The 16827-nt window shown below is 38.6% G+C and overlaps 1 protein-coding gene across 1 annotated transcript; it reads right to left on the reverse strand.

The window, feature by feature from the left end:
- Window positions 1-620: 620 nt before the first annotated feature.
- On the reverse strand, window positions 621-16626 carry LYPD1 (LY6/PLAUR domain containing 1). The gene is made up of 2 exons (XM_064661552.1): window positions 16407-16626; window positions 621-2508 (listed from the first exon to the last, which is right to left on the reverse strand). Exons 1-2 carry the CDS (start codon window positions 16609-16611, stop codon window positions 2273-2275), a joined length of 441 nt encoding a protein of 146 aa, XP_064517622.1. The 5' UTR covers window positions 16612-16626; the 3' UTR covers window positions 621-2272.
- Between the last annotated feature and the right edge of the window lie 201 nt (window positions 16627-16827).

Here is a 16827-nt window from a genome sequence, read left to right on the forward strand (position 1 = left end):
CATTAGAGAAGTATCATTTTCCTGGCTTCAAAAGTCAGTGTGTGCTATTTCAGAACAGCATTCCAACAGTGACCTGTTCAGTGGGGGCAATCTGACTCAGTCTAGACAGGTAAGAATTAAAATGCTTCTGTGCTGCTGTTGAGAGCAGAGGTCAGACACTGGATGAGATTAGCAATGTAACACAAGTCTGCGCAAGTAAGAACTATCCCATCAGGATACTCCCTGCTGTTCTGTGTGCCTGCAGCAGGGAAGGAGCCAGCCTGCACCTTCTGCTCCCTCCAAGTGTTCCTGTAAGGCACGTTTCCTGCAAAGAGAAAAACAAAGTGAGGACAGTAAACTGGTGGCTGCATTGTGTGCCAGTAGTGGGGGTGCAGTGAGAGGAATTACTTTGTGTACCTGGTATCTCCTGTAAGGTGTCAGGATTTCCAGTACTGACACACACCAGCAGTGAGGATGCCATTGAGGATCCAGGTGCCTTGTCCCTGCTCCGTCTCCTGCCTGGGAACAGCCAGCTCAAGTCACTGATATGTTTCTGCAGGGCTGCTGCTCTGACGATGGCACCACCACTGCACCCTACTGAACACCGCTCCACACAGGCAGAACTTTTAGACACCCAGCACTTCAGTCACCCTCTTTTTAATGCCATTAGTGATGCAGCAACATGTATTTATATTTACATATAAATACAAAATGGTCCGATATCACATTTTTAAGCATAATTTATAATCTGAAACTGCTTACACTTTCATGACTAGGTTCGGGTTTTTCTCATTTACATTCATCATTTAATTCCACTGGAATTTGATTTTTAAGAAAGCCCAACATATCTTAATTACCATAAAAAGATCCATACACATTTTACTTAAAAATAGCTTCTGTAAGAGGAAATCTACCAAAAATAACACGAAATATATTATTATGCATACATTTTCTTTTTTGTAAAGTACAAACAAGAATCTGATCTCTTCTGGGTATTGCCTGATCTAATATGGCTATAAGTTCTATTTATTTTGTTTGTTTTTCAAAGTAAAGGGAAAGACATAAGAAATGTAAGACCAAAAACCAAAATAAAATACATTCTTTTCAAAGATACAGATGATCAGAGAATGAACACTTTGAAAACTAAAAAATGACAACATGTACAAAGAAACACTACCCAAGCACTATGTGGCCTTTTGTCAGAGCATGTGCTGCAATGACCTTGTAACAGTTATTAAAAATAACAAACAAAAAAGTGCTACTGGCAGAAAAAGCTGTCAAGCAAACACTGAAAAATTGGTACTATTTCCTAACAAGTAAGTGCAGAACTGATCGTATTTTATGTGTTTTCCCCCATGTATGCACACCTCTTTCTTCCTCTTTCTGCTCGCAGGGCTGATCATTGCCACTCTGGCGATATGCTGGATGCCAAACCAGGTGAGAAGGATCATGGCAGCTGCTAAACCGAAGCAGGACTGGACTGTCCCCTACTTCAGAGCGTACATCACCCTCCTTCCCATCGCCGACATCTTCTTCTACCTCAGCTCGGTGGTGAACCCCCTCCTGTACAACATCTCCTCGCAGCAGTTCCGCAGCGTGTTCCTGCAGATCCTGCGCTGCCGCCTGACCATCCAACACGCCAACAGGGAGAAGTTCCTCAGAGCCAACCAGAGCTCCAGAGCGCGGAGCAGCCGGTCCCTACGCCCGCTGCTCTTCATGTCGTCGAGGCGCAATTCTTCCACCAAGGGCAACACCAAAGTTTTCCTAAGCACCTTCCAGAAGGAGCCCACACCTGACTGCAGTCCACAGAAGCCAGGTCCTGAATCACCAGAGCCCAGCCTGGAAGCAGTGCCCCTTGAGACTAGCTCAGAGCATGGTCCAGACGCACAGAACGGCCTTTGTGAACATCAAGTATGACTTCATAAGGCAAAGTTAATGATTAGCAATGAACTTAAAAAAACACGGAAATTAAAATGACCCAGGAAAGTGACTACATCTCAAAAGGAATAACACAGATGGGTTTGTTTCCAGTTATGCAAAAAGAGCAGGAGTTCTGTATCCTGCTGGGATTTTTAAGCGCACACTGGAAATTCAATCTGCTAACTGAACTCATTAGCTGCCAAAAATATCAGCCCCTCTCTCCACACAACCACTGAACTTCCCTCGCTGTTGACAGGGATTTGGAAACAAACAGAAAATAATTGCAGTGTCTTTGAAGAAAGGAGGAGACAGAACAAATTGTGTTGGGGCAAAAAAAAAAAAAAACAAACAAACCACCAAACTTGCTTGAAGTTTAGCAATACAAAAACAACAGAGTAAATTTAAGAAGCAGAACAGTGGTTATCACTTGTGCCCTTGGCACCACACCAGAATTCCCCCTCTTCTTCGGCCGGGGTCCATTGCAGAGCGGAGTGTTGCAGCAGCTGATGCAAACAGAGTTCACCTTCCCTGGAGAACAGAAGGACTGGTACCCAGCAGAGGCGATCAGACACGCGGCTGAAGACGCGCAGGACTTGCGGTACATGATTCCTGTGACACAGAACAAAGGTTACTTAGTTTGATGTGAACATGGTTTTCCTTTACAACAGGGTTCATGCTTGAAAACTGTTGCAAAACCAGTTTACACTCCCAAAGCAGTGCTGGTGATTAAGGCAGACACCTCAGTGGTGACACGACCAACAACTCTGCACTGCAGGAGCAGCACAGTCACTCTGCTTTGGATTTCTCTAGTTTGATTCTGGTTGGAACCAAAAATATTACAGACCTGATTTACATAATGTATATCAAATGATGCATTTTATAACTGCAATTTTTCATCTTTCAGAATAAACTGTCTGAATAACTATAACTGAAATGCAATTACTGAGAAAATTAGTTTTGTTTCTATTGCTGAACAAGTCTGAGTTAAGGTGTCTAAGTAATTACAGCTTTCTATGCTGTTAATTTGTCTTTTGAGTGGTTTTTTTTCCTTTTCTTGTTCCTTCACCACACACAGACAAGAAACCAAGAGTAAAAGGAGAATGAATATCAGCAAAACTTTCATCCTCTCCCCTTCCTCTTTAATTTTTTTTTTAAAGAAAAACTATAAGTGCTCTTCCAGGTAATCTCAGTTCTTGCTTGTCTTTGAAGTTTAATAACCTCAACAACAAAAATTTCCATTTCTATAGGAACGTCTTGTCTGAGTTGAAAGTCTTCTCTTTTTTAATGTAATTTAAATTAATTTTAATTAATAATCTAATTTATAATTTCTCAAATTGTTTTTAACTGAAAAAAATACATTCTAATGTACACAGCTGTTATTTGAACATGGCTTTTAAAGGCTTTAAAATACACAGTTGTGTTTTCTCAAGCTGCAGTGGAAAATGGTTATGGCAGTTCTACCACTCATTACTCTAATATTCTCCTGCAACTGATACAGTAGAAATTGTGTCTTAGAAAAACAGACACATAACAGAAATAGATAATGGAGGTTTGCTCATATTGCCTTGCAGTTACAAGGAGAGATAAATATTTCCAAGAATAAAAATACTGTTCCTTTTGAACATGGGATTCTCAAAAAGTTGGGTTTTTTTTCTTCCTGAAGAGCATGGGACAGGATTCTCTTGAAGAATGGTGCTTCTCCATCCTGTGTCATAGTCCCAGAATGTTTTCAAACCCACAATGATGGAGACATTTTTCTGGAGGGAGTGAAGCAGGAATATGACCCATAGGTACCGAACATGCAATACCTGCAGGTACCTGTTCAGTCCCCAGGGACTTTGGAAACAAACACTACAACACCTTCATGATCCAGTGGATACCTCTGCAGTGGCAATGGGCACTGCACTACTGAAGGCTGCGGGTAGAACACTGTTTGTTTGGGTTGTGCTCAGAAAGAAGGATTTCCTGTCTTCAGAAACTTTTAATTAAAGCAATTCTTTTATACTGTCACAACACTGCTGCCATCCCAACAATGCAAGGGTTTCCTTATTTTGTGTTCTCCCTCTGCAAATCTCAACCCTGAAACATGTTTTGAGGCTATCTATCTTGTTAAACTTATGAAGAGAAGCCCTCAAGTGAGTGTTAAATCTTCCTCTGTCTCCAGTGAGTTTCAATCAATCAACACAGCAGGTAGAGCCTTTTCTCGAGAAGGAAGAGGAGCTACAGGCTGTTCTCTCTGTAACAGCAAAGGCACACAGATCAAGCAGCACTGCAGTAACCTTTATTACTACAGTTTGCAAAAAGACGGGAGCTCTGTCTCTGTTGACAAACCACTCTTGTCAAGAAGCCTCAACGGTGCTGCCACTGGTTGGCTTTACAATACCAAAATCTCAGCTGATGTTCCCCACAAGGACCTGGTACTTTTCCACATTCCTCGTGCAGTATTCCCAGAGCCAAGGCATATATGACCCTTCCCATGCCTACAATTAACTTTTTTCCTTCCCCCTTCCTCTTGAGAAAGGAATCTTGTATTCAGTAAAACTAGGCATAGTGATTGTCCTCTGTTCCCTAATCTCACATCTCCCCATCACATATTATTTCTCTGTAACTACAGCCAGCTATCATTCCTCAGTCTTCCATATCAACAGCAGTGAATTTGACTTTCCCTTCAAAGACCAAGCCTCCAAAAAGCTTTTGACACTGGCATATTTTCTATTCATGTCATTTTATAGATCACTCTCTTCCTGCCATTTCCTTTTCACAGGTTTCCTGCTAAGTCCTGTTCACAATTTGAACCAATAAGTGATTTATTAGTTTGGGTCCCTGAAATATCACACTTTGCACTTCTTCCATAGATTAGGAGATTAGAATTGTTCAGAGCTGTGAACAATTAGATGATGCCCTCTGAGGCATGGTTTTCACCAGGCAACTCCAGGAAACCTCTACTCCAAAAAATTAAAGTCCTGCACCTTAACTCCATGTGTTTACAACAGCTCTGTTCTCCAGGATCAATTCCACAGAACAATCCTGAGCATCTTCTGAAGTCAAAACACAGTATTCCTGTACAGACTGAAATTTTATTTCTCAAAGTTTCATGAACAGATGAACCACGTTCACACCCAAACAGAGAGAATAATCTAACAGCAAAAAAATTGTAATTCTTCTCCTGTGGCTTTTCTGTAAATGTGTTTTACAACAGGAAAAATTACAGTCCCAAATGACTCTTTATCCCCATTCCCAGCTCTAATCTGAATTGTAACATGATTTTTTACATAAATAAAAAAGTTAGTATTTCTATCAGCTTTTCAATAGCTCCTTGGCTAATGACATGCCCTTCCATCCAAAATTTTGTCTTTAAGTACTAATAGATTCTTTTGATCTTACAAATCAGCTGCTTATCACACTAAGTGCTTTTTTAAGAAGCATCGGGTATGAAACAAACTTGATCAGCATAGAAAGGCTCTGCTGTTTCTCTTGTTCTGCTGTATCCTTACAGCAAGTTACAAATGCAAACAGACAGAGGTTGATGGAAAAAAGAGATAATGTTAGCACTACAGGAGTGACATTTTTAAAACAATTGGGCTGTGAACTTCACTTATTCTTAAACCTTGTTCCTATCACATAGTGATTCCAGATTAATTGTGGTAGGATATAAATTAGTATAACTGACTTCTGTGGTTTGATGGCAGGGACACAATCTCCTTGCTCCAGCAAACAGGTTAATGGACCCCAGTAACTGCAGCTCACCCCAAGTTCAGACGGGACAGCAGCATCCTTTCTGGATTATATCTAGAGATGTCTCCTCAAACTCCTCCTTTGCAGTGGATTATTGTACTGCTGAACCATTCCAAAACGATTCCCGAGATCTTCCTGAATCATTTGCCACCAGCAGGTTGAACTGCAGACAGTTCTTCAAAGTGGTTATCTGCCTCATAAGACTCATACCACAGACATAACTGCTAATTACCAGGTATTCTTGCTTGAACAATCAGCTTGATACATTCATTAACATATCACCCAGAAAAATAATTGCAAATCTTTCTGGAAGCTTTTCTTCTATCTCAGATTGTTCTGAGTAGCTGGCTAGGTGAGGAGACTACGTTTTACACTCTGCTTTTGCCAGGATGGGGTCATTCCCAGCTATCTACCTTCAACAACTAGTACACAATTTATATTTACTACTACTCAATTAGTATATTTACTGCCCAATCTCTTGATGGATTAGCCCTGAGTAATTTTTCCCTTTTCATGGATTCAGCAGCCCCCCAACAGCATCGTGGTTATGCATATATGTAGGCACTATAATGATATTTTACTGTGAAGTACCCACTACTGACAAATTGATTTTCCTTCATTTTCGCTTCAAGGTTTGTGGAGGTGGCCAAGGATGTAGTTCAAGTACAAGTACTTGTAAGAAGAGAGGGAAGTACACAGAACTAGAATAGCTGTGTGATAACACGCTAATATTCTACACCCTCTCCTGTCACCAAGTACCTACTACAACTACATTTGTTTTCAAGGTTTTTTTTTAAAGCAGCTTTGGGCTTAAATTTGACATTGAGAATTTATTCCTAGACTAAGCAACTTGCCTATTGTTACATCTCTCTCTGCCCCACAAGTGATCACATATTTAGACAGTGTCAAGGCCCAAACTACTATTTCTGCCTTATTCCAATGAAGTGATGGATGTAAATCTTAAGGCTTTTCTATAGTTTCTGCTTGCAATATTGATTTTCTCACATACATCCAGTCTAGTCCTGTGTGTCTGCACGTTGGCACTGTTTTGGCCGTTTTCAAATGCATTCTGTCTTGATAGCAACAAACAATTCAAGCTACAATTTATTCAAATCCAAAAGTGCGTGTTCTTCCATCTACCCTGTCTGCAGAGCCCAGTACATTTCTCTTGAATAACAGTTTAACTTGTTACTAGGACAACCAAAAAAGGTGACATCACACCTACTTCTTACACTATGTGTATGCAGAAGGCACCAGAAGCTCCAAGTTTTTTCTCTTACTGATTGAAAAGGATCTTATAAGGCACCTCTAATTCTTTTGTTCTAGCAGGTACAGACAAAAAAGAGGCAGTGTAAGCATGACTCTCCAACTTTTAAGAGCCAACCATACCCCAAGCAGTATGCAAGTTCAGTTTGCACCTGTACTCCCAAGACCGTCCTTCAGCAAAATATGCAGAGGGTCTCTGAAGCCAAAATAGACAACTAGGACATGACCACTGAGACCAGTGACCTAATTTCTAACAAAACAGTCACCTTCCCATTCCCATGACCCTAACTACTCTGAAGCTGCTTTCTGCAATGGCACAGCTCAGCAGGAAATTGCAGCCCTCTGCTTCACCCCTGATCAGTCTATGGCCTCATGGCCACTAAACTCTTCTCTCTAAGCTTGACTCAGTCAAGCAGACAATGTCCTTTGCCCAACACAAACTTTTCCAAGTGTGACAACCCACTCCACACGAAATGCTCTCTACCTTATGGGCTATGACTGACACTCCTCATTTTTAAAGAAAGCTTTTTCCACACCATTATGTACATATCCAGCTTCAAAGGCACACATAAGGTAAGTCTGCAACTCATTCCGCAAACACTGCTTTAGCAAAATCTCCTCCACATACTCTGAGTAGATCTGCAACATCAAATATTTTGGAGCATAATAAGTAGTCTGTGACCAACTAGGGCCCAGCAATGAGGCCTCCTTGAACAGTCACAAACCATCTTTTCAAGACTGGACCGTGTGCTGGAGGCAAACACAGAGCTGTAACTTCAGGCATGTAGAAAAGTTCTGTATCTTAAGATAAGTTACTGAGAAAGCTAACAAGGCAGATAAGACAAGTCTGAGGTGTGAACTTTGGCAGAATTTCCATTCAACTTTAAATTTGGTATTTAAAACTTCCCCATCTTCTCCAAGCAAGTAGTGGAAAACTGGCCAACAGTGGACAATTCATATTGTAGCACACACAATCCATGAGAAGCCCCCAAAATTTGTCCTCTCTCTCACATTAGCATATTGTCATGACTTGTGTGTGACCTGTTTTGGGTGTTCTCTTAATGTTGTTTCTCATAAAGACAAGTCAAAGACTGTGTTTATGACCCAATATTCCCTTTATTTTAATATCCTGAGTGGTTCCAACCATCTTATATCACTGAAACATTCAATTTTCTGATTTTGTGAATCTGCAAGTTTTCCTTCTTATTGTGCATAGACAATGTCTGTTCTGCCTATCCATGTTTGCTTCGTGATATAATAATATGTCTCATCCTTTATTCTTTTTGCCCTAAACTGTCACTTTTTTACCCTGCACTCGAGTGAAATGCATCACCCAGTAGGAGTTACAAAAGCTCTTTTGTGACGTCTGCCAAAAACTAAAATGAGAACTTATACTAGTGCAAGAACAACATTTAAACATCCCTTTCTAAGGAAAATAATATAAATGTGACTATTTCTGGATTTTACTGTATCAGTAATGCTCAAAATTAGGTTCAGACAAATAGGTTTGTAAATTATATTTTTTAGTTTCCATATTAGGTTTTATGCCTATCAGACAGAGACAGACTCCAAAGTTCCTATCGTGATTTGCAGTTTTCTAGAGAAAGTGCTTATAAATATTTTATCTAATAAAGTCCTAAATATCTTAGAAGGTGACTGAATGTTGAAAAGCAATCAATCATTTTTTTGACATTGTGCTTCCCCAAACAACTGCCATTTTAGTCAGACGATGTTTTTATTGGTATAAAAGATAAATTAAGATTCCTCAACACATAGCCTTTCATCTATGACTGTAAATGCATTGTTAAAAAAAACCCAAAACAAACAGTTTGAGTGTAAAGTATAACCATATCCAACTATGTCCTCTGTGTTTCATTTTACAGTAACTCTTCCTATCCTTGTGAACTCCGGAGAGAAAGTTGAGGAGAGAAGGGGTTTAAATAATTTGCACCTTGTCAGACATTTTATCATGAAATTTACTAATTGCCTTATAAACAGCTAATACCAGCTAATTAAATATTGGAAGCTACCACAGTCAGTGTTTTCCAGATGAAAAAAAAAAAGGCACTGAAATTATGTGACTTGAAATCTATTGCAAAGCTATGTCGAGCACTTCCTGATTTTTAATCTTGTGTCTTAGGACTGCAGCTATTTCATCCTGATCCTCCTTTGATGCATTCAGTAGACAAGATAAAAGCATATTCACGTCATTAGGCTCTTGCAGAGTATACAATTCTGTAAAAGAAAAATAAAACAAAACAGAAAGAACCCACATCCCGCCAGACTCTACCTGGTTGAATTAGCATATTTCATCACAATTTTCTGTGAAAACTTAATATCGTCACAAATCCTCCACACATTTGGCACTTTTTAAAAGCTGTACTTCTTTTTCAGGAACTAACAGGAAGCTTTTGACAATGAAAGGCTGGCCTTTTAACTCTCCTTCTGACCCTCACTGACATGACACTTTGCAGAAATTAAATCAGCTCAGAAGAAAGCTGGACAATTGTTGACTGACAGAGGACAAGGGTTTAGATTACCATGATATCTCTTTGTAAGTCATGCCTTCTAATTCTGGTACTGGAAATATGACACAAACCAGCATTGTTAATAACAGAAAACAGCACAAAGTAGTCTTTGTCACTGCTTGCAGCATCGCAAAGCTGAAGCAAAGCATTAAAATGCTTAAAAATGCATAGGCTGAGAAAGTTAAGTACAGCAGCTAATGGTGGTACTGTCAAATATTTTTTAAAGCCATGGGAGGCTACAAATGAGAGGTCAAAGCTCAAATTTCACCTGCATATCAAATTCCTTTGTTTCCTACTGCCCTTATTAATTTCTCTGCTCACTAATGTGGACTTACAGTCAAGCACTAAAACGTACAATCTTCCCAACAAAAGCAGCTCACAGCCTTCCATCATCTCCTCTTTCCTGATACAAAGGTATCGAGATCTAAATGTCCTTGGGTATCAAGATCCAAATATACTTGATCTTCGAGAGAGAAAGGTAAACTTAGGACTCAATTTTCAGAATCCCATATAACCATTTTCCTTGGCAATCCTTGTTTGCTGAAATGAAGCAATAGCCCTTATGTCTTTACAAATGTTAAAATGCTGTACCCTTGCAATAAGTCCCATAAATAATTTTACACATGAATAGTCTTGCTGCATTCTTAATTAGTGTCCTTACCAATTTCAATGGAATGCCTCATATGTTGACACTTGCACGCCAGAACTTTGGAAATTCATTCCCCCTTTATATATTTAGCTATTTTCATGCTTACAGTTTTACAGCCTGTTCAATTTAAGAGTAGGATTTGCCTGGGTTTTATATAACTTGTTCCACTTTCAAAGACTTATTGGTAATTTGGCAAAACCGGTTTCATCAAGTTTTCAAAAAAATATCCAGACTATGATGGAAAAACAGAAATAAAACCATTTTGGATTAATTAGAACTCATTTGCCAATGTTTTGATAAGGTCACTGGGAGCTAAGACAAGTGATAGGGTCAGACCACAAGAAGGTTTGGAAAAACAGAATGCACGTAAAATACAATAGGAAATCTCAAAGGGGTTTAAGAGACACCCAGCTGTGGGCACTGTATCATCACAAAGTTAATTTGTATACATTTTATACAAGTCTGAGGAAAAAAAATAACAAAAAGCTATTGTCCATGTCCTGTGAAAAATGAAATTCACTGGACCAGATACCACATCTTCCTTAAAATAATACAGACTTCATCACTTCTGCACTTGGATTTTTGTCATGACTTGAAAATCATAAACTGCTTGAACTTAACTCCACTGTAGCTTTTCTGTACTGAAAGAAAGCCAGAACAGCAACCTACTACCTACTGTTCATAATTCCTCCTTAGCTGACACACTTGGGTCAGCTCATGGCATATGTGGCTGCAAGTTTTCTGAGCAACCCAAAGATCTGAAAAAATTTACAATAAGCAAACGGCTTTGGCATCTGAAAAAAAGTCTTTCTGAATGGTGATAGATCCACAGCTCCAAGTTTTCAGCATACAGTGCAAATTACCCACATACGTAGTAAGTCTTTTAAAATTCAATATCAAAAGTGAACTGCTTGTTTCCAACATTGGTTACTATGTCTTCATTTCACTGGGCATCTGGTAGCACAAAACAGGATGTTATAGGTATACCAATTGTCCCATGCAACATTTTTATTTTTTTTTTTTACATTGTCAGTAAAGATTTATTATTTTATGCTTCATTTTGAATAAAAATAATTCAGAAGTTATTTTATGTTGATACACTTTGAACAACAGAGTGTAGAAGAAAACAAACCAAAAAATCCAGCAGCAGCTCAGTGGATGTTTCTTACTGTTTCTAAATGGATACAGGGGATTGAGCTACTACCTATAAAACTTTAATGCCTGAAGAGATTCTGAAGACATTAAACTTTGTTCGCTGTTTTAATCATTTTGTCAATGAAAGTACACCAGAGCACAATTTCCCCTTGATACCAGTATGCAATTAGTACTAGTACTAATGGATGCTATACATGAACAGAAAAAAGTATGTGCTATACAGAAAAAAGGAAGTGCTTATGTAATCCTTAACAGCCACACACAAAGCAACTCAATCATGGCATCAACACAGTGCAACAAAACTGAGTATTAATCACAGGTAGGGAAATTACCATAGGCCAACTCATCACTCAACATAGACACTGATAAAACAAACAACTGGAAAGCAAATACTGAAAAGAATTCAAAAAAATAGATAAAATAAAATTATAATTCAATCCTGAGATCATGATCTTGCTCATGCTGTTCCCATGCACTACTTTTAAGCACACAATTACAGCAGTTGCTTTAATTACACTGCAGGATTACATCCTATGTAAATATATTAAAAGGACCATTGTACACCAAACAAATAAGAAAAGTTTGTTGTTGCAGATTAATAGAAATAACAAGGTTGTTTCCAAATTTGCTTGCAAATAAAAATTCCTGACATTTTAAAGTATCAGTCTTGCTACCATAGTTCTTTTTTTTTTTTTTAATCTTACAAAAGCAAAAGTTAGTAAAAGTACATTCATAACTACATTAGAACACAAGGTTCCAAAACACTGGAACACAATTGTTCCAAACATGCACATGGGCAGGTTTACTTACAGAGAATTCCAAGAAATTTAGACTGGCTACCTCTCTGGGCTGATCATCTCATCCTTCCTGCTTTATTTCTCTGATGTATTCACATTGCAAGTTGCATTTTGCCTTAAGTAGGTTTTAGATCAGCCTTTAAACACTGATAGCTCTTGCCCTCAGTAAAAGGCAAATGGTAATGATAATTACCATTATCAGTGTGTTTTCTATGATATATGAGCATATACACATTATATACTCATCTACACATCACCAAGATGTTTCATCTGATCCCAATATACTGCGGGATTTATTCGTTCCTACATATATTCTAAAAGTGAAGGAACACCGACACCTCTAAGTTAAAAATCCATAGGAAGGAGAGAGGCAAGTGGGAGCAGGAAATCTGCCATGGGTATTTCCACAAAGTATCTGCAAATGGAATTACTGTAAGAACTTTGATCCTTTGTCAAACATCTAAGCTACACAGTTTTCAAACATCTGCTTATTCACTTGAAGAATGCGTTAGAAACTTATCCTTTACAATTAATTTCTGAGACATGAGAAAATTACTTGGTATCGAGTGCCACTTTCCATTCTGATCATTCCTCCCCCTGAAGATTTTTTTAAGATTTAATTAAGATACTAGGTTGTAAGATTCTGTATCACAGGCAAAATACCATCTTGTCCTGTATCTCCCACTGGAACAGTATGTTGACATAAACATAAAACTTCCTCTAGCAAAATTTTTAAATACAACTCATCTTAAAGTGAGAAAATTTTATCATTTACTTGACGAAGTCTCCGGTTCTGTGCACTGACAGATCCCCAAAGTGCAACTGAAACACAAACTGCCACAGCAAAGTGCACGTCTACAGGGGAGGCAGAATTATACTATTCCACATAATCACTTAATCTGATACATGCTTGTGTATCACTCAATTCTCAATTCACTTTAAGATGTGCAATGAAGTAAATTCCTACCAGATACTACAAACAGCTGAGATAACATGCCAGATGATCTAATCCAAAATATGAGTTACTAACACCTGCATTCTTAGCTGCTCACATCAGAGGCTGCCACACTAACAGCCACTTTTTAAGCTCTGGGTTAAGAACATGCCTATGCTGCTATTTCTCACCTGGAGCTGGTTCTCCAGAAATTGAGATAGTGTTCTGAGAGAACACAGTGACATCTAAAGCACTAACCCTAATTTTAGAGCAACTGAAGGGGAATGGTTTAACTATGATCAGGCATAAGAAACTTTTTGCAACATAAATGGGAAAAGCTGCACAGAGTTGTAGTCCACCACCATGTTGCTTTTACCATAGGGAGTTTAATACAGAAACAAAGCTGAATCACAGAGCTGCCACAGCACAACTCCATGAACACTAACAAATACATAGGAAAAGAGTCACTGGCCACACACTGGGGACTGTATGACACACCACAGAATGTAAGCCAGCAACCCCCTTGATAGAAAACACACAGATTAATGCATACTGCACAGGAAGGGTGGCTACATCAACTCACACCATGAACTTCATCTCAAAATACTGCATTTAACTTTTAAATAAGGTTTGAGAGAACTTATAACACTTCGCTCACTGACACAACTATATTTTATTAAGGACAGAAATGGGTTAAAATACAAACATTACACTGCTTTGACTGTATCTAGTCAAGAGGAAAAACTAATTATGAGATTGTGCTGTCAAATAAATGCAAATTCACATCTTTCATATTCTGGGTTAAAAACTCAAACTCAAGTCTATTCTAAATTAAAATCAATATTTGAAACATTTCAGTTTCTAGTAATAGGCAACAACCAAAAGAATCGAGTTATGAAATGTACTGTTAGGAGTAGAATGAATTATTAAATAAAACTTGTGAAAGTAAGGCATTTATATTGCACACATTTAAATATCAATTAGGAAAAAAACCAATAAAGGATGATGAACTAAGTCATATCTGTTTTACAACCAATCCTCTCTAAAACTGACTGAGGATAACAGAGAAACTAAGCTTGCAATGTAAATTTCACTGTTTGAAATAGGTTAAAAATTTCAATTCATTAACTAGCTGAAATTTACAATCTCTAAGCTTAAAATTAATAAGAACTGCATTTATAGAAGTAAATTAAATAGAACAGTGGCACCTGCTATGCACAGCATGCTAGTTACGTCCTAAAGGAAAAATCCAAGGATCTGCTCAGAGAAAACATAGAATTGCAGAAACAGAAAAAAAAAACACCAAGAAGTTTGTTTTAAGAACTCCATATTCCTATATTGCAAACCATTTCTTCATAGGAGTAATTGCAAATTATGCATCAATGTGTGTCTAAAATGTATTAAAACTGTTCCAGTTTGTATTTTCAGTGTACCACAGTCACGCTGGCCTGGCCTGCCAGGCTGAGGAGAGATGCACAGCCACCTATCCCACCCTCCTCATGCAGCACACAAGTGGCTGTGAGTGAACGTGTGCAAGCTGACTTATCCAGAAGACGTGCACTTCAATCTGCAAGGGGTTTACTCAGCTGAAAACACCTTTCTAACACTCACCTGAAGGGAAGATTACAGATTTCTGGAAGTTGATACAGGCTGAGGTTGTATTGAAATAAAAACATGAAGGAATCAGGCAAGGTATTAAAAAACTCCAAACAGCAAACACCAAACACCTGTTAAGAATTAAATGAGGACTGACTTTTTTGTCTATGTCTACAGCCCTCCAAATCACCACAACATCCATTCCATTCTATTGAAGTACTACAGAAGCTGTGGGGTGGAGATAGCAAAGCCTTCAAACAATCATTTAGAGATACTCAGGCTTTAAAAGGACCTTGCAAGCCGTAACTATCTCATATCCCCACTACCCTTTCCAAGTAAACTTGAAATATAATACCCCAGAAAAATACAGCTTGAAAGAGACTAATCTTTCTTTAAACATACAGCTTTTTCTCTATGCTGGAGAGGTTCTAAGTATTTCACAGCAACAGTCACTGTAGATGGTGTTATCCAGGATGAAATGCTGTCAGCTACTTTTGATGGGTAACAACAATTGTTATTATTTATCTAGGATTCATTACATGCTGATCTGAAATGGCCAGCGCACATGGAACTAGCTGACTGATAAGCACTTGGAAGATACTGCTGAGTAGTTTGCTGATGCCAAGAACCATTGTTACTGTTCAAGACGGATGGCTGCACACATTTGTAGGTAGAGAGGCATCCTGCTGTTCCCAAAGGACTTGCTGAGAAAGGACAGGCTACAGCTTGATCTACATTAACAGCATAGGAGTTCTTTACATCAGAGAACTCCATGCTCTAAAGCACTGCCCTCAGCTGCAAGATGTGCAATCCCAGAGAGCAGCTTCCCCTTAAATCAAGATTCTGAAGTCCCAGCCTGTTCCCTGCTCCCTAAACTACTGCTTGCTGCAGAGGCCATGTCCAGGCTGAGACTCCCCAGTGAGTTACTGTTGGATGCCCATTCTAATGCCCGGCGTCCTCACGGCTGCCTGCAGTCGGAGTAAGGAGGGCTGCATGAGCTCCAACTCCCACAAACACACTTCCTTGCCATTCCCTAATAAAGTTCTTGCCTTCTACTCATGTAGAAAGCTAGAGCAACACTGACAGTTCCCTCTAAATCTCAAATGCCTTCCACGATACTTAATAAAACCCAGTCACTTGTACCACAGCTCAAAAGACAACAGAGGCAAGATGCAGAATCATGGCTAGTTTCCTCCTGAACACATTTATCTCCAAATATGAGAACTTTAATATTAATTACAGTAAGAGAAAAAAAAAAACAAACAACTTAGAAAATTGGTATAGCAAAGAAATCCATTTGAGCCCTTCCTCCTCTTCCCTCCATAAACTTTCCCAAGTTACTGGGTATTTTTTAAATCCCTCTTTCCCTTTTGTTTGATGGTTTCTTTAATGGATGAAAGAAAAGATGACTATACTTTCCTTCCCTTAAGACGAACCTTCAGAGTATATAAATTGCTTGAGTAAATAAAAGAAAGGAGGGAATTACTAATTTAATGCTCTTCCATCTCTTGGGGAAAAAGCCCATGTAATTAACTGTAATGAGATTAAACCAACTTGTTGTTATTAATTTTCCAGTGCTGAAAACTAAATCTGAGACCCATAAGACTGTGTATTAACCAGCTGTATCAACATTTAGCTTGCATCCTTCAGTTTTTACACCAGTTTTGAAGGAAAATTATTAACTTCTTTGAGTTACAAAGTCACTCAGTAGTATTAGAAATTGAATCTGGTCCCTTTAGGTGGGAACACCAGATTCATCCGTAACTGAAGACTGTGAATGGGTGAAACCAAAAGCAACAAATGCTATCCAAAGCAAATAAACAGAATAATAATTATTAAATTCTCACCAAAACTTTTTTCCATTACTTCTTTCTGACACATATCTTGAACATTCACTGTACAATTCACGATGAACTCTGGAGAAGAGCAGTCATTATTTAGCTGGAACTCCTCACACTGGTAACACTGTATTTGCAAGGCCAAACCTGGAACAGATAACATTTTGTTCAAAATCATAGAATGCTTTGGGCTGGAAGAGATCTTGTAGATCATGTCTTTCCAACCCCCTGCCACACGTTGCTCAAAGCTCCATCCAACCCAGCATGAACAGTAGTAATAATATTAAAATAACTGTAAAAAAAAAAAGAACCAACCACAAAACCAAACCAAATAACCAACACGTGCCAGGAATCTTCCTTTTCTTTCCCTCTTCGCATTTCGCTGTTTCTAACTACTCCACAGCTCAGCGAAAGTATCCCTTTGACAAAA

Source organism: Pseudopipra pipra, chromosome 7 (genome assembly GCF_036250125.1).
Source record: "Pseudopipra pipra isolate bDixPip1 chromosome 7, bDixPip1.hap1, whole genome shotgun sequence".
In the NCBI taxonomy this organism is placed as follows: domain Eukaryota; kingdom Metazoa; phylum Chordata; class Aves; order Passeriformes; family Pipridae; genus Pseudopipra; species Pseudopipra pipra.

Excerpts from the sequence above, each read along its gene's own strand:
- LYPD1 (XM_064661552.1), bottom strand. The coding sequence starts at position 16,611 with ATGATCTACAAGATCTCTTCCAGCCCAAAGCATTCTATGATTTTGAAC. Across the intron at positions 2,509-16,406 it reads AGTAATGGAAAAAAGTTTTG|GAATCATGTACCGCAAGTCC; the intron begins GTGAGAATTTAA and ends TCTGTGTCACAG.